Raw genomic sequence first — 22654 nt, 5'->3', positions numbered from 1 at the left:
TTGCCATACTCTGTTTTATTACCAAGAAAAAACGTTACCAGTGATCCTTAGGGTTTTTTTTCCCCCCATCACATTAGCACTGCAACATAATCATTAATTTCTCCTGGAAAGCTGTCGAAGATGCTGGCATCCAAAACAGTGTTTATTCCTGTAATAGCTGGTGATCTCAGGGCAGCCCGCACCACTGCAGAGCCGAACTGTCACACAACAAAGCCCTACGAGCACAGCCGACAGGACCGAGCACCGGGAAAGGAATGCAAAATCCAGCACTCCTTTGGCTCAAAGAAAGCAACAATATTAGCTTAGTTTTCACGACACTGACAACATATTTAGTCTGGTCATATTTTAAAGAATAACAAAATCACATACTTTGCTGGGACATACACCAACAATCTAATAATTACACTACTCAACACTAATATGAATGCTTTTCAGGGTGGTCCAACATATTCAAGAGCTGGGGCTGGGTGCCAACTTTGACAACTGCCTTTGCTTTTTTTCTCTCCCTGCCCCTCCAGCCTCCACTGGATACTGTGGATGCATCAGCTCACAGATCAAAGCATCTGGCCATCTGTAGATGCAAAAGAAGCTGTTTGTCCATTTTGCTTCATGTGCTGAGAACCATTCACCAATGTCAAAAATCACATTCCCTCCTAATAAGCATATGAGGTGGTAAAGACTTCAAGTGTGTGTGTGACTGTGTAGAGGCACAGTAGTAACCATTCAGTTGTTCCAGTTTCCAGCATCACCCTAATAACATTCACCATCTCCTCTGAAGTGACAGCAGAAGATTTGCGCTTATTTTTATGCTGAGTTTCATAAGCGGGTTTGCGGGGTTGGTTGGTTGGTTGGTTGTTTTATTGTTGTTGGGATGGTGGCTTTTTATGAACAAGGTGGTCTGTGATTCAACTTTAGTCCATTTGAAAGACAGACTTACAGCTGCAAACTCCTCATTAGCATCATTCTGGGACAGAGATTCAGTTCTGATTCTGCTAAGAGCTTGCCACCTAATGAATTATGAAAAATGCCCTGCAGCAAATCACTGTACATTCAAGGTCACCCATTTGGCTACTGACCTGGTTTGACCCCGCTTAACTGATATAATAGCTAAAAGCAACCAGTATGTGGGTAGATCTGTGAATGGGTTAGAGCAAAACTCTAGAAACAGCATATAAGCAGGATTTATGAACACAAAATATTACTTTAAAATATTAGCTTTTGTTTTTTTTTTAATTAAAGGAGGAACTTGGAGCAAAAGTCAAAGGCCTCCCTTACTATAGTATCCATTGCACAAAAAACTAGAAAGAAGTTACCTTAATAGAACTGTTGTCACAGGAGCAAGGCATGTGGGGCAGTTACACTTGTAACAGGGTTTAACAAAACAGGATTACCTACCCAGCAATTGCTCAAAGGCCTTTAGCTGAGAAAAATTGAAGTGTGAATTCAGTAACCCCAACATGTGATCACTCCATAAATTAAAATTACCACAGACACCAGGATATGTCTGTATTTTCAGAAAGGAGGATATGAACTGAAGACTATGAAGCCTGAAATATTGGTAAGCAAATACCACAGCACACAATTCTAGAATGCCAGGGTGTGACTGAGAGATGGGGCAAACAACACGAAAAAACACCACTAGAAGCAGCTTTACAACTAGGAAAGAGAAAAAAAAAATACTCAGAACATAGGAATTAGCAAAATTAAATAGAGACCCTATATGTACTTCGATATCATCACAAAGCAAAATTAGTCTTGAATACTGACAAAAGAGTCAGTTCTGACACATGGCAACAAAAAATTTCCACGTAGGCTGATGGAACAGTGGTTACCAGCAACCAAGCAATCTAAACCTCTGCAAGCAGCAGGGCAGGTAAAGCATCATGACAAACAATACAGGAAGCCAGTGGAACACTCTGCAAATTAGAGGAAAAGAAAGCAAATGTGACTGCTGCTAAATGAAGCCAATTGTGCCAATTGTGTTGTATTTAGCATACAACATACCAAAAGGGACAATTTTAGCAAAGCTGTTATCAAAGTGATAGATAACAAAGGCAAGGCACAGTCTTGGAAGTAAGTGTCATCCTTATAGAAACTTATTAAGGATGGACCTGTTCACAAATCTTGACAAAAACCATTTAAAACACAAGATCAGGCAAACCTGTAAACTAATGTTTCACAATAAACATCTAATTCCTATTGCTCAGACATTCATGGACAGACATGAAATTACAGAAACAGGCCAACTTAGTTACACAACACAGTCCAGTAAGAATCAACAAAAATGCTTTAAACAGGAGATATTAAAGACCTCCTAGTTATATCAACACATCATGCCTCTGGCATACAGGAAATGGAGGCATGAGAACCTTTAGAGAGAAACGGTTTAGCATTTAAAATGCATTACAGTCATACCGGGCTATAATAAACTAAAGCTCTACTGCTGCATTCGAGAATATCAACATAGTATGAGTGCCCAAGTATCAGACATGACAGCACTTATCTACTAGCGGAAGTCATTGTCTCTCAGCATCTCAAATCAATGGTCCCTTACTGCTGTTGTGCTTTATCATCCTTGTGTAGCATTTCTTCCTTGTACAAAAGACCATTTGCACTATTTGAATAGAATGGAAGTTTTACTCAAATAAATAATAGTTGAAAAAAGCCTCACAGATATGAAAATGTTCAGCTGGTTCAAAACCTCTGAAGCTAGTATTAAAACATATTGAAAACACTGAGCAGATGCACACATCCATCTTGGGATGAATACTTTACAAAATCAGTTATAGATTCTCAAAACACTATTTGCTTCTTCAGGAATGTGCCAAATAAAAGCTACAAGAAAGACACCTAGATAAACAAAGGACAGTGTAAAAATGTCTTTGTAAGTTTTTAGCCAAACAATATTTTGAAACAGTTTATATTTTAGCTGAGCATACTAACACTTAACCAGAAGAGCAAATCTTCTTTTCTCCTCTTCACACAACACAGACCCCAAAAAAATCAAAAAGGATCTGTGTTATGTAGCAGGACACAGAGACAAATTATTACTGTATTCTAAAATAGCAGACAAAATGAATAAAATGTATCTTAAGATAAACTTATATGATTCTTTGTCAAATGTCAATCTTCTCTGCTCCATACTAAAGAAAGGTTACAATTTTTACATTTGCCATACAACCATTTAATCAAATGTTTGTGCATATTCAATCCTAAATGTTTCCAAAAACCCAGAATGACACATTGATTATCACTACCTTTACAGATTAAGAATGCTTTTCCAATATAGTTCGTGGAGAAAATAAAGTTTTGAAAAATCTTTAAATAAAGCAAAATAACCTGAAAACCAAATAAAATTCCCCAATGCATCCCTAGCATTTAAATTCAGCACATTGGAATAATTTTTTATCAAATAATGAGGTGGTTTTCATTAATATATTCCACACTGGAAGATACTTTTGGTACTTTACCCTGTTTGTTATTTTAAGCCAATAACAGAACATACTCCAGTTCCCAGATTGTTTTTTCTCATTAAAATAATGAAATAAACACAAATAAGGAAAGCTGGCACTTTAAAAGAGAAGAAACGAATTATAATTCATTTTCATTATTTTTTAAAGCTATATTACTATGGGAAAAGAGGGAAACAGTTTGCACACACTAGAGGGTAATGATGAACAAAAGCCTTCAAGAAATTTTCCACATGCACAGACAGAAAGTGGAAATAACTGCTCTCCAAGAATAATTAGGCACATAATACCAATAACATGTCTAGTGTATAACATGTATATTTAAACACACCCCTTCCCATATATAGCTGTAGACAATAGATGTACAGTCGTTTGTTTGGGAGTTTTTGATAGGCTCAAACCTTTCTTTGGGTTATACAGTAATTATACAAAAATGGAAGAGAGCACCAAGAAAATCTCAAAAGCGGTCTTTTTCCAGACTCAAAATGCAGGGAACAAGGTAAGGAGGTGGATGCCTTGTATGTTTAAATCAACTAAATTTCTTTGCACTTGGTGCAAGACAAAGGCAACTGCTCTGGGGAGAGGATAATGATGCCCTAAAAGATGTTTCTCAAACCTGCTTGGGTGGAATTTATTCCTACTGCTGCTGAAGGAAAAAGAATGAATCTTTTTGCAGGCACACACATTAAATAAATGATGCCTGGCTTTGGGCACTAACTTCTGCTCCAGGTAGGAAACTGAACCACAAGGCAACCAAAACAACCAACCAACCAACCAAACAAACAAACCACACACATTTCAGTCTCACAAAAAGGAGGAATTATGTTTATAAACTATTTTTGGAGAAAGTGAATTTCAAAGTCATCTTAAATTATAAAAAATGCATGTCTAAACGACACTTTATATGATTTCTTTTTTATCCTGCAATATAACGCATATTTCATGTAAGAACTTCTCACCACCGCATTCCAGACTGACCTTTTAAGCAAGCAACACATTACCAACACATCTTTAAAACCTAAATTCAACTGGATGAGGCAACACTAATTAAGCTAGTCCAACATGTTTAACTGTCTCCTTACTGGTTCTGCAGTTGTGATCATCCGGGGACAGATCCCCTAATTTCAGTGCTGACATGCTTAAAGTTTCCTTTTCATTCAATGATGCTAATTATAAACAGGTGAGAAGACAATTTGCTTCTCTTAAGGGATGCTTGGGTAAAGCAGGTAATCACCAGGATAATAAATATGGAACTGACATAACTTATTGGATTTCTATTCAGGTAAGCACCCCAAACAAAAACATGCCTCCGAAACAGAGATGTTGAAAGTAGGGACAGTAACAGTGCTTCAGTTAAACACAATTTATAAGTTTTGGCTAACTCTAGATTAAAATGTACCCTCTTCAAGTTCAGTAAATTCATTCTACTTCAAAAGAGGTTGTCATTGCCTTGCTTCTTATTTGTACTCTTTGTCTAGTGATATTTTTGCTTTTGTCCTTCATTTACTTCACTCTTGAACATTTTGTATTTGTAGTCTATTACTCTTCCCCTACAGCTCAAAGCGTTCACATGCCACTTCTCTCATTCGCCATTCCAGTATAATATCCCTCAAAGCAAAACAGGTGAGTTGCAACAAGTGAGGACAAAATTCAGTTTGAACATACAAACCTGAGACATCTTCTAGGGAGGGACTCTGTGAATTTCTGCTCCTGGAACTCGAGGAAACAGACCTCCCTGTGTTCACACAGAGCCACTTGCACATCGCCAGGGAAGTGTGGGGCAGGACCAGGAACCCAGATACTGACTCCAGTGCTGGAAGTCACGGAGCTGAACATGAGCTAATGAGGACACTTATAACAAGATTCATTATCTGCAACTCCACATTCTGCAGTAGCCTTTTCATGCTCTCAGTTGAGCTCTGATGTGTGCTGTGGATGTGCCTTTACACATTTCTTACATGGGTTAGCTAGTACCCAGGCCTAAGTGAACAGGAATTAACAGTATTAAACAGCTGTTGCTTCCAGCCCTTCACAATGGGAGCTGAAATGGTGGCTCCACAGCTTCTAATCAGTCATCAGAGAAGTCAATACCCATAACAGACAATTATAAAGAAAACGGAAAGATTAAAGACAAGAGGTAGTAGAATTCTACCATTATAGGCCAATGGTAGATTATTGTCACCCTCTTGCCATGGAAACAACAAGGACACTGGGGAGGTACCAGGACTAACAGAGGTGTCTCAAGTCAAAAAGCCACTTAATGTTATACCTGAGATAGTGCACATTAACAAACCTTCACTGGCTGACATTTGTCAAAAGGTGAAGCCCAACCCCAAGTAACTAAGCAACAGCAGCTGAATAAGGAATGGTAGACAGTAGAGCTTTTTAGAACATAAAACTTAATGTTACTGCTTAGCCTGTATCTAACATCTAGTTGCCACGGTGATGTGGATGTATTAGAAACATACAGATTAGATCCACGGCCAGAGACAGAGAGACTAGGATACAAGAAAGATAAAGCACAGTACACATCTTGCATGGTGATGCCAACATTTCTAAAAGGCTGTTGTTAAAGACAGAGAATTGAAAAAAGGAAAAAGAAATAAAAAAATCTGTGGAACTAAAGCCCTTTGCAGGAGCAAAGCAACAGCCTGAGCAGACTCTGGGAATCAGATCTGAGGCAGAATTTGAGCAAAACCAGATGGAACAAGTGGAGAAGTCTGCGCATCTTTGTGCAATAGCCAGTAAGAGTTAAAACAAAGTAGTATGGAAGATAGGAAATTCTCTGCAACCTTGCCTATATCAGTTAGACTAAGAAAGTTCCTTTTAAATTAAACAATGACTAAAATAAGACGACAGTACAAACACTGTCCTAGAGATCTTAAATGTGAAGACAAACAATTCAGGGGAAGGATTTCAAAACATAAATATAGTGGTCCAGGACAATATGTGGCCATGACTATTTAAATAACAACTCCAGGATGTTGAATTTTCAGAAGCATAGTCCATAAAATCTTATGCGACACTGACAGACAAGATTTTATTTCTTAATTTCACACCTTGTAGGAAAAGGGTTTTATATATCTGCTAGTTGCAGATTATAATCTTTCTGCACCACTTGAGAAATGAATTTTTTTGGTTCTAATATTCTAGAAAATGGGTAATCTCAATTTTGACAGTCACTTGGAAGGCACTGATAGGAAAGTATGACTGAATGATATTCATAGCTCTTTTTAACTACTAAATTGAAAAAAACCTCACTTAATCAAAAAATGGTTGTGGTTCATCACATTTCAATATCTTTTAGAGAAGGCTCTATTACATGCAGATATTTTTTTCTTGTGCAAGCAAAACTTTTGATTAGGGTCTGCATTTATTGACTTGTAGTGCATAAACTCATCTTTTAACATGCAGTGAAAAATCATGCAATGGAAATGCCATTTGACACAGGTGATATTCTTTATCAGTCTCTAAATTGTTCAAGCAAAACTTCATTTGTGAAGTCTAAGTCTATTATTTACTTTTGAAATATTTCCAGCATTCAAGAAGTAAACGTGGTAGGCAGAAAAGCACAGACTAGACCTGATGCTTTTGTTACTAGAGACAATGAGTTACGAATTATTCAAAGTTGTATTGCATTCACACTATTTGTAAATTGTTTCTTAAAGTATTAGTGATGGATGGAAGGAAAGCAGTGAACAACTGCAAGAAAAGGAAGAAAACATCCTGAGATATGACAAGGGGTATCAGTTTTAAACTAAAGGATGAGAGATTTAGACAAGATATAAGGACGATATTTTTTTGCTGAGGGTGATGAAACACTGTCCCAGGTTGCACAGCGAGGTGGTGGATGCCCCATCCCTGGAGACATCCCAGGCCAGGCTGGACGGGGCTCTGAGCAACCTGAGCTGGGCGAAGATGTCCCTGCTCATGGTAGGGGGATTCAACTAGGTGGGCTTTGAAGGTGCTTTCCAACCCAAACTATTCTATGCTTCTATGACCTAGAGCCCAGAAAATAACATAAGAGCACACAAATAATCAATTGGCAGCTTTCCCTAGGAGTAGTAATAAAAATAATACCACCACTACCACAAAGCTTTTAAACAAAGGGTTAAGTCACTTGATAAAAATCTATACTTTCAACAGCCAGTAAATGATAGGTGACAATAGAGACAGAAAGTCACAAAAGACACTACACACATGCTACAAATAATCATGTCATGACCAAAGCTATAAGAGAAATAGACTGCTCCTGCAGAAGGGTATTGTAAGCTTGTAAAAAAAGATCAAATCAAATATACTAACTCATTGAAGAATGCTAAAATCAGTCTCTCCACATGGAAAACAACTGAAATGTGAAAATAATGAGGAATAATAAAAATTGAATTTAAATCCATAGGAAAATACTGGATATTTACAGTCATCTTGTCTCTGAAATGAGTGAAGTTCAAATATACTTCAAGAATTGTAAAATACCTTTTAATAATGTCTTTTATCAATTCATATTTACTCACGGGGATTACTGTTACAGAGTCAAAACAGTTGCTAATACTTGAACATATTCAAATCCAATGGCATGGAATTAGTCTCTGTGGTATTACTTTAAGGAAAAATGAATTTAGAGTACTATTAGTGAAGAATTCTTAACTTTTTACATATTATTGAACATTTAATTGTATTTTACATTCATGGACCATTTTTTAAGAAACATGATGACAGCTTGAGACTCTGAGCAACAGATTGTGTGCCTTATGTTTGTTAGTTGAGTTGACATAAACCATATCTCCTGTTGACAGAAACGCTTGAAAATATTCATGGACTTCAGCATCCACCACAGAAAAACTCTGCAGTTATGGAAAGCACTGATAAAATCCCTTCCTGTACTTGAAAAACACCAGAATAGCAGCTATACCACAGTATAAGGATAGAAAGAACAGAAGACAGTCAGACTTCTCTAAGTACAAATGTATATTATTGCTTTTAAATTTTTGAAGCAGCAGATTAACTCTTGGACTGTACAACACTGATCATCAAATTTTATTTTCTATTGTGGTTCTTTTGCTCTGTCAGTAGACACAGCAACAACTTGCACTTCATTATATAAATATATCTGGATAGATATCTGACAATCTGCCATCCAATGTCATATTTTTTCTTCTTGTAATACCTCAAACAAAAATTATTTAGATAAATTAATTTTTCACCTGCCCATGCTCATGCTATTTGCCAGCACCCTTAAAAAAAGATCTTCTTTATAGCATCCCTATATTTCCTAATTTAACAGAGGATAAGGCCTGATGATGTACAAATTTAAAAGTAATTTACTAAGGCTAACCACTCTCCGGGCTGCTGATAGTTTTTTGACAAAGACAAGCCAATCTGATAATAAGAAAAAATCTTCCTAGTACCAAAATGGCAACTATCAGGACGCATATATCACAGTCTAATGTCAGGAGTAGAAAAGAGGGAACTGTTATCAAGGAGAGATTTTTTAAAGTCAGTTATGATTATTTGATTTAAACCATGTTGTTCACATGCTCCCCTCTCAAATACATTACAGCAGAGAATGAAGACTTAGTCAATTACAAAATTCACAAAAACATGACTGTGACCTCAAAATATATTTCCAAATTATGCGACAGTACTATGAAATATAACTTGCTTGATATAACAAAGGATAGGAAAATTCAGTCTTCTATACTGGTAGACAGAAATGAAGTGTCAGATAAAATTGTAAGAAAATGCTAAGAGAAATGTATTCAGTATAGATAATGTCAGCGTTAAAAAGAAAACAGTGGAAACACTGTACTGAAAGTTCATGTAATTTCCTTAATTTAGAACATACTCGTATAAGGAAAAAGTGGAAAAATGGTTCAATACTATAAGCCCCATTCTCCATTATAAATCAAAGATGAAGAATAACTTTCTAGACCCAACACTTTTGAGGGCATTTTATGCTTTGTTTTGACATATCATTATTAAAAACTGTAACTGATTCTAAGATATTTTCTTCTCCCTTCGCAGGGCATACTTCCTCCCTGAAACAGAGTCCATCACCCCTTAGACGGGGCAGATATTGATACCAAGATTCTAAAAAAAGAAAAGCGTATTTGAATAACTATCTGCACATGCCCAGACACTTCTATTTTAGTTCAGCTTGAGCAACAAGTAGGAAAGTAGGACAGTGCTTCAAAGTACCTTCCTGAATCAGAAAGCCATTTATGGAAGATAGTTCTTATTGTAGCCTTTAGTGTAGGTACTCATGTTAATATCCTCCTTTTGTGCATTACCCACTATATCCTGTTCTTCCACATACCACTCAACATTTCACCTTGGGCACTTCAAAGACAGTAATCAATTCTTTTCATAGAGTCTAAAAATTCTTCCAAGCTAAGAGCAGACATTTCCATGTCTAAACTAATTTGAACAGACATCATTGTAAATAGAAGCAGGAAGAAAAATTTCCAAAGCTGAATCTGTTCAGAACAAGTCTATTCATTTGGACCAGCATGGTGCTTCTGCTTGTGTGCACTTACAATGACTGACATTTAAGTGTTCATGCAATATTTGCCCCAGGACTTTACTAGGAGTAAAGCGCAAAAAGCCCAAGCTAAAAGATGTAGATGTCAGTTCCACAGAACTCTGAAGCACAGTAATTCAGCAAGCATTAAAGTTTCAGACTGTTAAAAATCAATGGAACGTAACTATTTGTGGGGAGGTGGCAGGCACTTGGTGCTGTGCTGAGGAGCGAGGTCTGAAAGTCTTCAATAGTCACAGAGTTTAAAGTGAGAAACTGTGCCTCGGGCTATACAGTGGAATCCCACTGGAAATAAATGATGAGGAAACAAGCAAGCACTAAAATACTGGTGTGCAAAAGTATCATATCTCTCAAAAGCTATACATCACGTGCTGCGCCAGTGGAAGCCAGTGCAGAGCTGCAATCTAATGGGAAGCAAAACAGAGACATTAACCTTGTGCTGCACCTTAATAAATTAAAGTTCTTCTGATCTAGGACTTGACAACTTAGTTGCAGAACCATGGTCACAAGACTGTTTTGCATCCATAACAGTTCTATGCAATACTCCAGTGAATCACACATATATGTCAACATCCCTTGGGATAAGAACAAACTGAACAACTCCCCACGACACAGCATAAATGTGCCTGTATATCTTTTTCTCTGACAATCACTAGTGATGAAAACAAAAATACATTTAAAGTAATTAAGAGCATTTAGAATTTGAAAATCTATTGTTTATCTGGTAGTAAGTTTGGACTCTTTGCTCAATGACTTTTAATAAATACAAAAAACTCAATGGATAAATAAGTCTTGCAAAGCTGTAGAATGCATTTAATTCCACTGTCAGCTGTGTTAATAGGATGAAGGTTTATGCCTTAGGAAATATTCCTCCATTATAAAACTCAGCAAGTAAAACAGGATTTTCTTTATATATATATATATACACACATATACATATATATATACACACACATATATCTATACACATACATATACATATATGTATGTGTATAGATATATGTGTGTGTATATATATATAGTAAACTAGAAAAAATGAAGGAAAAAACTCTCATTAGTTTAAATCAACTTACGTAACCCTACTTCCTTTCTACTGCCAAGAGAAATTATTTTTCTTCTCTCTCTCTCCCACAACAGCTTATGACAACTGGTTTGAATGGGACAGTAATACCCAGCAAGCACAAGAGGTACAGGACAGTCGTTTCTTATACCTCAATAACCTGCAGCTGACAACACATACCCACTTGTGCCTTGAGACACTACACAACTTCTTTATAGGTAATTCACCTCCAAAGAAAAGATACAAAAGGCCTTGACATAATCATAAGCACAAAGAAGATCAAGCAAGAACTAGCTCGTACAGAAAATGGAGATACAAGTTCAGGATAGAAAATAGGAGAAAGGTTTTGGTAAGCAGGAAAAAAATGTAATGAGAAAAGGAAAACGATGTGCAGTTGTTAAACTGTCAGTGTAGGCCTAAATGAGAACAAATAAAATAATTGGTGCAAGGATAAAGCCGTGCAAGTTCACCTAAGAGTGAATAACCATATTCATTCTTTGTGTTGTCTTGAGAAGACAAAGAAAAGAAATGGAGGCAGCAGATATCCAACTAGGAAAGTAAAACTGACTACATTCTAAAAGGCATTTTTTTTTTTTTAAGAACATTTAGAAAGGTTTTCTTTGTGTGTATAATATTTTAGTTCAGACCAATCTGGAAGCAGAACTACAGGGAAGATGTTATGAGATATATTTTTAGAAATAAATATTTTTATACTTGAAAAAGCTCTCAGGCACAGAAGTCTCTCATTAGATCTAAATTTCTTACAGCAAAGAAATTATTGCACTGAGCGCATTTACACTAGACAGAGATTCAGTAAAGACAGATTAGAACCCATTTAGGTGTGTTATTGTTTCTGCTGCAGAAGGCTGGCGGCACTCCCCTTTTTGTTGTATTCATTTGTATTTAGAGGTCTAAGTGAGCTATTGTTTACTCATGTAAAAAAAAACAAATTATTCAAGGCAAGCAAATTACAGAGGTATGTACCTAAGAAGCTTACTGTCTACCCTTGATTCCCAACCAGAGGCTGTAGACACTGAACATCTTAAAATCCAAAGTTCTGGCTACTTAATGTTTGGTAACAACAAAAGGTAGTTAAACAAAAGTCTTGATTTTTTTTGAGAAAACATATAATGCATCAACTGTCCTTATAAATCACTACAAATTCTTATACTTTACAGTTATTCTAGAAATGATCTGCAAGTTCAAGTCCCAGAATCATTCAAGAAACACTGGAGTAATTCCTCTGAAAAGGATTTAAAAGTTTTCCAGATGCCTGCTGTGATGCATTTAAGTAGCTGCCTGTTTGCATTCCTGGGGTTGGAAGAGGCAACTGCAGTCTAATAGTGATTTTACATCAATAATGTCCTTCACTTCAAGGAGTCCAACCCTCCAGTTTGCACTTGTACTTGATAAAGAACAATTTAGTGACAGTTAAATTAGTTAGTCAATTATGCTAGTTAGTGAATTAACTCTTTTTAATGACTAAGAACACAAGAAGAATGAGAGACTAAAATTTGCAAAATACAAAAGCCCATAATTCTGAGGACCTAGAGGAAAAGCAAAGGTACAATAGGAAGATAGTATGAAAGGCAAGGAAAAGTGCTCGGACCTAGAATTGTCTGAATTATTGAAGAGAACCTGGGCTTTTCCCCTTTCTACAAACTGCAACTGTAAAGTTTACCTTACCATATAATCAAAGACTGACTGCAAAATCTTAAAAATGGAAGTTGTTTTCCTTTGATATTGAGATAATATATTTAACAACTTCCTCTTGAATTTCCTAGATTTTATGCAATGCTAACATAAGCAGATGAGATCCTGATGTGTGCTACTTCTGCCACTGTACTATGCTATACTTCACTTTTCAACAGGTCCCATATGTTAGAACTGTCTGAGTGTATGTCACCCAAGACACATAGTTTGGATAAAGAATGCAGGATTTTAAGAAGTTAAGATTTCTCACACTAACAAAAGCTAAAATGCAACTCTACTCTTCTTTTATATGCTTTCAATATCTGTAAGATCAGACTTGAGTGTTCTGAAGCCTTCTTTTATCATCACCTCCTGTGCATAAATCCATTATGGAATCCTGCTTTTTCCCAGTGGCAATAAACCATGTTCTCCACGGACAGTTGCCAGAAAGCCTAGCCCTCATTTCACCTGCCTACTTTTTAATTACTATGTCACATTCCTGGGCTCTTCTAAACATACTACTAGCATCTCAGAAAGTAATAAAGCAAACATTAAAACCATGTAAACTTTAAATCATTAGTAATTTTTCATTGTTATTAATCTCTCCCACAATAGCTGTTTAAAATATACCAATTGATATGTAGAAAGGCATGTCTGAGTCTCTTTGTAAGGTGTACCTATGGAAGCAGATATGCAAGATATGACTGAGACAGTAACATGTCCCTAATCACTTACATTCTAAAATAATAGATTTAAAAAAAAAAAAAAAAAAAAACCACACTTAGATGCTGATATATGAACCATGTAAATAAACTTTATGAAAAAAAAAAATAAAAGCAGCCGAATTAGACAGTGTCTTGTGCACATTTATTCCCATACCTGGACTTCTACCTTGGTACTGTATTGTCCAAACTGGACTCAAATTGATTCTGTTCTTTCCAAAACTAAACTTTCCTTTTAATATGACAAAAGTAACTTTATTCCTCCCTTCCTTTTTCATTTATGAATACACACTTATGAATAAGTCACTAAGAATCCTTTTTCTTACTTCTGTCAGAAATCTGTACACAGCTGATAATTGCCAGTTACCAAATTTGTGAATGGAAGAAAGAACTATTGCTTGCTAAGACAGTTGCCACAGAACTTCTTACTTAATTATTTATTAATTGTTTAAAAGGATAGTGCCTTGCAAATCCTATGGCTACAGGCAGTGAATACACTTTGTGCTAAAAGAGAAGTAAGAGAATGCACTGACAGATTTAGAATCCTGATGTGTGCTTAAATACTTTCAAAGCAAAACATTATCATAAGCAGTCATTTTCAGGAAAAATGAAGGAGGCCAATTCCATCAGAGTTCTGCAGTTTAAACGGACTGCCAGCCTTGCTGGGAAACAGCCTAGAGAGCACACTTATCGGTAAAGTACAATGATCCCACTTTTTTTTCCCCTGAGTTCCTTCAGTATACGAACATTATAGGAATGCCAAAATAGTGTTTTCTGTGCCCCATAGGCTTTATATTCCAATGATCAGTAACTTCTCTTTTTTTAACATTAATTGATGTGCACTGTAAGATACAGAGAAACCAAATGACAGGGGCATGCAGAAAAGGGGAATGAAAAGTATAAGAGCACATCAATAGCCAGACCAGCTCTTTATATTTTACAATTATGATCAAGAGTACTGTAAATGCAAAACTGTGACTCTCTATTAAATTCACTAATTTATTTTTCCTTCTGCATTTATAGTAGGAATATGCAATCTGTACTCAAAGGTAACACGAGAGGTGCATGTGTGCTTACAAATTATGTTGGCAGCCGCCTTCTTTGGCACTTGTTTTCCTTCTCAAAATGTTTCATGTTAAATTTTAATATCACAGTTTTTATATTGATGGTATTTCAGCTTTCTTGATTTCATCATAAATGTCATGAAATTGGCTTTTGCTTTTTATTTTCGGATTCTAAACTTGATGTTTTCCTTAGAAACAGAAATCATTCAGTCCTGTTGTTACCATCAATATTTTTAGGCTTTCCTATGCAGAGGCTGAAGGAGCCAGAAGATATGTAAAGAGTAGCAATGTATTTATGTCCCATAATTTTTAAGCCAATCTCCTTTAGAGCCTAGTTAGGGGCCTTGAATATTCACTCTTATTGATTGACGATGAGCATGCAAACTGACCAGGCCAAAGTTTTTCCATAAACTAATTCAGGCTACGTGTTATTCCAAAAACAAAGAAAAATAATCTTGTCTTGATTAAGGGCTTGGGGGAACAGACATGCAATGACACCTGTAATAGACAAGACAACATCTTCATTAAAATAATGTAAAAAAACCCCACAACACACACAAACCCACACACCACAAACAAGCCAATCATGCCTTAACTGTGCAATTCACAAAATAATGGAACCCAATTTCAGCCATTGGATCTTTTTAAATCTTTGGTAACTAGATTACAGAGCCTGGTATTAGTAATTAACTAGGGATGAACTAGTTAATCCTTTAATAATCTCTTGAATAAGCTAAGCAGACTGAGCTCTGTAGGCATTTTTCAACCCTTTGACGAGTTCCTCTGACTCCTGTCTGAATCTACTGCAAATTAGCAATATTTCTGCAACTAAAAACCCCAAATGAAGGAAAAACCTTACAATTAGCTAATGAATATAAAATGCATTTTTTAATGCTGACTTGAGAGTCCTGTGTTTGAATATTCCATGATCATACTTGCCTATTTTCAACTGTGAGTCTAGGCTCTGGTTTTGCCTAGTAATTCTATAAAATAAAACAACCTGGAAATGAACAACAGGCATTTTCTAGAGAAATCGCGTTGTGCAGACACTTGGTTGTAAACCTATCAATATCTACTGCCTGTACCCTTAGGCTGGGATTTAATTAACTTGTTATCACCCCTCCACATTACACAACTGAAGAAATGGGCAACAAAAAAATATAAGTATACAGGCCTCTTCTTGGCAAGAATAACATTTCCAGACACTGTCAGTCTCCAAGCTGAGACTATCATGTCCATGTGTAAGGAAAATGTCAGCAAGAAAACAGATTTCAGCAGTTGGAATACATTTAAATGATAAAAAAAAAAAAAAAAAAAAAAGAAGTTTTTCTGCAGCTGCATAAAGTGATGATTTTGAGTGGTTTGAATTAGACAAAATGGAAACAGGAATCATCCCAGAGCTCTGTCTTCCCCATCCCTATGGGCAGACCCTGCATTAGTGGCCAGAATAAGATGCCACAAGCCCTTTTACTTGGGCCTTTAACTGTAATTAATCAGCATATAAAAATATATTCTATGCATTGTAGTAATACATATCATGTAACTGAAGGTCATTTAGTTTTACTGCTCTCACTAACTATTCGGGTTAGTTCGCTTTTTCCAGAAGAGCATGGTTGCCTGACCTCTTTGCAACCATACTGGGTTTTTTTCCCCCTCCTTAACAATTCTGGAATGGACTATTTTACAGACAGGCTCTGTTACATAAATATTAGCACTTGCACAAAAAAAAAAAAAAATTGTTTGGTAGCTTTAGAAGTTTCAAGCACTTTCCAAATATTTTCAAAATACCACATATTAATCATTTCACAATCGTTCAAATACTGTCTAGGAAGTTTTGCTATTTTGTAAACCCTAATTTAAGATGCAACTGCACAATTTTTGGCTTCTCAAGATTCACAAGTCTGAATCATAACCTTTATGAGAAGCTGTCATATTAATTGCTTCTCTTACCAGCCCAACCTATCCAAATGAATTCTTCTTCCATTTGTGATTACACAATATTCTTGCATGAATTACCACAATTGCCAGCCTGGAATGTATTATGAAGAAAGCATTCAATGTATTTTTAGCTGTCTTTTAGTATAGTTAAAACAAGGAAGAAGAACCAGATGATGAAATTAGGCAGCTCTCTACAGACCAAGGACAACCACATTGTAGACATTGTTCAGAAACTTTGGTGTTTTCTTATTTTTGTTTTATTACTGTCTTGAGAAAAATAAAGAGATGGGTGCTGCATAATCACAGTAAAATTGCAAAATTCTGCTGTCTAATCAGAGGGAATTGGCAAAAGGAAAATTAGTAACCATGCATCTGAGTTCAGTTTGCATTCCAAATGTTTAGACATAAGTCCATCACTCCTAATATCTAATGTAGCTATTTTGTTAATTCTATGTACTATCCAGCACCTATGACAAATAGCCAGGAGAGTAGAAATTTTCATGTAGTTCATTTCTCCTAAATATCATCCGAAAACTCACAGCATCTGCGTATACAGTCATATAGAGCTAGAATTATTCCCAGAAGCTTCAGAGCATAAATCTAGTAAAATATTCCCCTCCCATCTCCCTGTATCTTTCACTTCTAGCTCTCAGAAAAAAACAGACTGCAACTTGTGATGATGTGAGATCTGTTCAACTGAATTGGAGATTCCAGAAAATAATTCATAAGAATAAATATATTCTGCCATAATCTATATATTCTATGGCAGAATTCATGCAAGTTTAATATGCAAACCATTGACCATATTGCATATTGCTAAATCACAATATGCTCTTTAGCATTTTGCTAAATCGTCATACAACAAAAGGTATTACAAAACTGTCATACTTTCATAGCATTCTTCCACTTAAATATCAGTCTAATTGCAAACTGGCAAACACACATAACATGTAGTTAACCAACATCTCCATTTTAAAATCATGGAAGTTCCTAATTTATGTTTGGCCAGCGCAACGATGAAATAAAGCAGCTCTTTTCTTACCCTTGTTATACATATTGGTTGGTACTTGGACATCACTCAGACTGATGTTCACAGGCAAGTTATTGAAGTGGTCATTTGGCACTAGAATGAACTCCTTCCCCAGCTCCAGATAGTTTCCTTCTTCATCTCGTTCATTTATGAGCACAGCATTGAAGTATTCATACTGCAACAGAAAACCACATTCAGTATTCAGAATTTACATTGAGCATAAAAATGGGGTTTGAATATTTCTGTGTATCTATCAATCCATTGATTAATGTTTACATGTATCTCCAAGTAAAAGAGAAGAACAAGGCACCTTTATCATCTCTCACATTCCCTCTATACTCCTAGTGCAGGTACATTTCTGAAACCAGATTTATCAATACATTTCAATATTTTTCAACAAAATCCAATGTTACCTCAGATCTCTGGCTGCCCTGAAAATGCCAAGGGCAGCCCAACAAACATTCTGAACATAAAGAATGTATGTACTATTTTTAATACAAAGCCTTCTATATTTAAATAATTCCCTGGATAATTATTAGTGATGATGTCTCTGTTTAGCTTATTTCCATCAGTTCAAGCACTGGTATCAGTGCTGGACTTCGGCCTTGACTGAATAAAAGTGGTTTTACTTCACAGGAATGTTAACTAAAGCTGGTATTGCTTACCCGATGTGTACTGTCTGACATTTCTTAGAGGAAACTATTTGCTTTATGCTGTATTTTACACGTGTACATCATAGTAGGTTTGTAAAATTATGCATACTTTAATATGGACATATAAAATTAGCCGTGACTTATTTTGAACAATAAATTGTCTGTCTGTTACACATTCCTGAGGAGTATTTGGCCTATTTTTTACAGAACTATAACTAGATAAGCAAAAGTAATTTAGATAAAATTATTGATTTCTTTATGACCTAGTTTAACCAGAAATTCTATCAAGCTTTGAAGACAACAAGCAACGAAGGCTACTTTTTAACCTCTTAAATAACCTCAACCCTTGGCAAATTTGTGATGCGTTTCTTAACTGAAAGAGACCAAAGTTTAGTGTACTTGAAGAATTTCATTAATTGAAATCCAAGTCTCTGCCCTAACTATCCACTTGAGAGTAAATCAGTATAAATATTTAGACATAAATCTATGCATTCATAGATCATAAGTATTTATACAGCCTGTAAAAGGATAAATACATTATACCATTTACAAAGCTAAAACAGACCAGCAAGTACAAAAACTTAAAAGGCTTTTTACAAGCACTGTTTCTCAGTGTGATGGGTACTCATTCTGCTAAACAAGAAATAGTTATACACTTCCATTAAAAGGCTTGATAATTTAACCAGTATCTTAAATGGAGGCTTACTTGGAAAGCAGCTTTCCATATCCTGCTCTTTTAGCTTTTAATTTTTCAAAATGGCCAACCTGTGGTTTGGATTTTAGATGAAAGTAGAATACAAAAGAAGTGACTGTATATTTGCTAGATTTTGAGGACCTTCTGTGTATGACAGAAACATTCAGATGAACTCGGTGTTCCACATACAACAAAGACTGAGACCCACCAGTATTTAAAAGTCATTTTAATGGATATTAATTTGACATGATTAAACGCTTGACCTTAAAGTCATTTTACATCAACTGGTTGATACTGAAATGAGCCAAATAATCTGCTGCATACATCTCATGAATATATACAGCTATTGAATTTGAAAGTCCTGGAAAAAAGAAAAACATAGTAGTCTTTTGGTCTGGTGTTTTGGTTTGGTTTTGATTTTTTTTTACTCCCCAGGAGCTACAAGGGAAAAAAAAAAAAAAAGAAAAAAAAGGTAGAGATATAATTTGTCTAAAGCTGTATTTTCATTAACTAATTAATTCCAAATGTTATTAGAATTATCCAACACCCCCACAGATGCCCATTTGGGGATGTCACTGTTAAAGATTTGATTCTCCTCATATCAAAACCAAAAGGATACAGAAACGTGATCATTTCCAAGAAACACCAGTTCTGATTCTATTTGGGAGAAACCTTTTCTGTCCCTGCTTACTATCCAGGTTTATCACGAACCATTAACTGCATGGCGTGCCTGCCGCCCACATGTGACAGCAGTTATTTCAGTTCACCCTTTCTGCAAAAGCCAGAGACAGTTGGCAGAAGACTTAAAAGCCCAACTCGTACTTCCCTTCTTAGTAAGAAGCAATATTCCTTCCAACATTAAGCCATACACTAATGACTGTTGTAAAATGCAATCCCACTCCAATTCCAAGCAAGGAAGAAGTAAGATGTGTAACTTTTCCATGATAGTATCTAAGCTGGTAAGAAAGGCTGACATTCCAGCCCTGGGAGTACAGTGATACATAGCATCGCATATTTCATGCTCCTTTCTTGTCAACCACCTCTCTCTTCGTGCCCCCTGGACAGCTAAGTTCCAGCAGGGTGAAGACTGTCTCATCTTGTTTCCAAATCACTTGTTTTCTTTTACTTAAAGACATGGTTCTGTTTGTTTTTTTTTAATCTGTTGAGCATGGCATCTCATCCATGATGGCTGGAGCTCCAGACAAGCCATTATGTTGATTTCATGACACTTCTTGGCTTTGCAGGTCTCATCAGGATTGTCACAGAGACATCAAAAAGGTTTTGGTTTTTGTTTTCTTGTTAACAGCACCATTGAAAGCATTCACATACAAACTCCAAATTTTAACACAAAAATAAACAAAAGTTTTATTTACATATTACACTTTAAGCAAAAGTTACATTTCAGTATGTACCAAATACACTTGGGGATAAATTATCCTGTAGTAAGATACATAGGAATATACTGTTTCCCTTTAACTGAATTTAAGTTATTAATCATGGAACAATTTCTACAATAATTCACAGAGAGGCTTAGTGATTTCAGGGATGTAAATTTACCTTGCCCATGGGTTTTATAATACTCTGGAAATGGTAGGAAAAATGGACAAAACTTGAACAAAAATGTCAGAATATATATGGCAGTCACTTCTAACAGAACATTATTTCCTTTCATTCAGTGGGTTATTTCCTTTTCCAAAGGAGTTAATTAGTAGACATCCTCCTTCATCATGTTCTGTAAGTAGCAAGGTGAGCCATGTATTAAAATTGGCTATATTCTAAATCAACAAAACAACTGATTTCACAATTAAGTGTATTTAGGACTGATTGTTTCTTTCCTTGATTTCGTATTCACTGATTTATTGGTCTGAGTTTGTATTTTCTCTTCTTAATACCAAAAATGTATATACAATATTATTTACGTGGGGTTTTTTTTTGTTTGGTTTGTTTGTTTTTTTAAAGCAAAAGGTAGCATAAAATAGTTATTATGGTATTACAGATAATTCATATTTTCCTGTTTTTTTTTTTTTTTCTTTTTGATTTAGGGTGTTTGGTTTGTTGGGTGGATTTTGCCAATGAAAAGCAAAAATAACATATTTAAGCCACTCCTCCAAGTTCTAAGGATTAAAAATCAGGTAATATACACAGCTCAAAAATATTCAAAAAGATCGGTATTTAAGCAGAGCTGGTACACATTGGCTTCTTTTGGGCACTCTCCTTCCAAGTAAACTATTGACTGTGACAGCTGAAAGGTGACAGAACGAAAATTAAAAACAAAAATTGGAGAAAGAAATATGAAAGTAAATCCACCTGGAATTCTGACACTGCTTTCAAGATGATACCCAAGGGAAAGAGGATAACGTCCTGTTTGCTGACAACACAAATACTCTACCTGCTACGCTGCAAAAGAAAATTACTTCAATTTAATCTTGTCAATGGAGGTCAATCTTTGATGTAACTTCAGCTAGGTGAATTCTTAGTGTGCACAATATAACATGCCAAAAAGTTATTAGCCTAATAATTAACAAAATAATTATTCAGATGGGGAGCACAGTCAGGCTCTACTGTGACTTGGCCAACAGATCAGTTCACACTGACCTTACATACAGACTTGCACAGTGAGTAATGAACTGGAGCAAAAAAACAATCAAAGGAAATCTTGTTCATCCAATCTATTATAAGCATCTCAAGATCTAAACATGAACTTGTATGCCTTTGTGCATTTAAATTTGGTCAAGTAAATATATTGGGCTTTGTTTGTTTCTACATTCCTTAACAGCTTCTGCATAATTCTGAATGTTTGATCAACCATTTTGAAAGCCCCCACTGTATCGTAATGAAGACTTAGAGGAATGCCATAAAATTTCAAGACAAATGGGAATCTCAGCTTTCATGTGACACTAACGCATTTTAGCCTTGTGAAGAAAGCCTTCCCACTGCAAGCCAGCAGAAACTCAGCAGTATTGTGCTCAATAGAACAAGCACTGCACCATTCTGCTTTAGCAGGGGGGTTGGACTAGATGATCTCCAGAGGTCCCTTTCAACCACAACCATTCTGTGATTCTTCCTCAGCAAGGAGCTGATTGTATTTATATTTGAGACATCCCAAAGAATCATATTGCTAATAGTCTGCAGAACCCTGGGCTGCTTTAGCATACTGCTAATACAGTAGACAGAGACTTCTGGGACTGTTAGGAGACTGATCACAAATTTGTTTTACTGATTCATTCAGGCTGACTAGCAAAGGTAAGATTTGTTTTAAAACACCGTAAGTCTCAGCCACAATATAAGAGTCTGTGCTGTACGATCTCTTAGCATGGCCACCACAGTTATCATAGAAAAATTGTGGAGAAGTGCAAGGTTTTTGGCATGCAATGGGAACCACAAGAGCAGGTTGCAGAGGAGAGCTGATCTGCAAGACAAGAAGGAAACTCTGAAGCTATCTGTTCCAGTTTAGCCACTTATTTGGGTGAAATGTCTCAACTAAACAAGCACCTTGATTACAATGGATACTTTGCTGAGACAAGAGAGTAATTTAGATATAATACTGAAAAACATTGCACATGTGCTGCGTAATTGCAGCACTGTACCAACTGTAGTAGATGAGTGACATTACTTCCAATATATTTATCTTATTATTAACAGATATCTTGTGATTCTTAATTTACCAAATATTTGTTAACATTGCAAACAACATATTTATTTAAATATAAATATTTACTGTGCAATTTAAAAGAAACATAGATTCTGATGCATATTGTCTTTGCAACTTACAGAGTACTTGGCACATAAGAGT

General features: G+C 35.8%; 1 protein-coding gene across 8 annotated transcripts in view; it reads right to left on the bottom strand.

Moving 5' to 3' along the window:
* The window catches only part of CACNA2D3 (calcium voltage-gated channel auxiliary subunit alpha2delta 3), a 481484-nt gene that overhangs the window by 238922 nt on the left and 219908 nt on the right, over window positions 1–22654 (bottom strand). For all 8 annotated transcript variants that reach the window (XR_010652035.2, XM_071813168.1, XM_071813170.1 and 5 more), the window contains one exon: window positions 17527–17689. Coding sequence is in view for 7 of the 8 variants with exons in the window: in XM_071813168.1 (XP_071669269.1) it covers window positions 17527–17689 (163 nt within the window). In the remaining variant the exon portion in view is untranslated. The remainder of the gene's footprint in view (window positions 1–17526; window positions 17690–22654) is intronic.

This window comes from Patagioenas fasciata, chromosome 10, assembly GCF_037038585.1.
Source record: "Patagioenas fasciata isolate bPatFas1 chromosome 10, bPatFas1.hap1, whole genome shotgun sequence".
Taxonomy (NCBI): Eukaryota; Metazoa; Chordata; class Aves; order Columbiformes; family Columbidae; genus Patagioenas; species Patagioenas fasciata.
The sequence above is the reverse complement of the archived record's forward strand: the minus strand, read 5'-3'. Positions and strand labels throughout refer to the sequence as shown.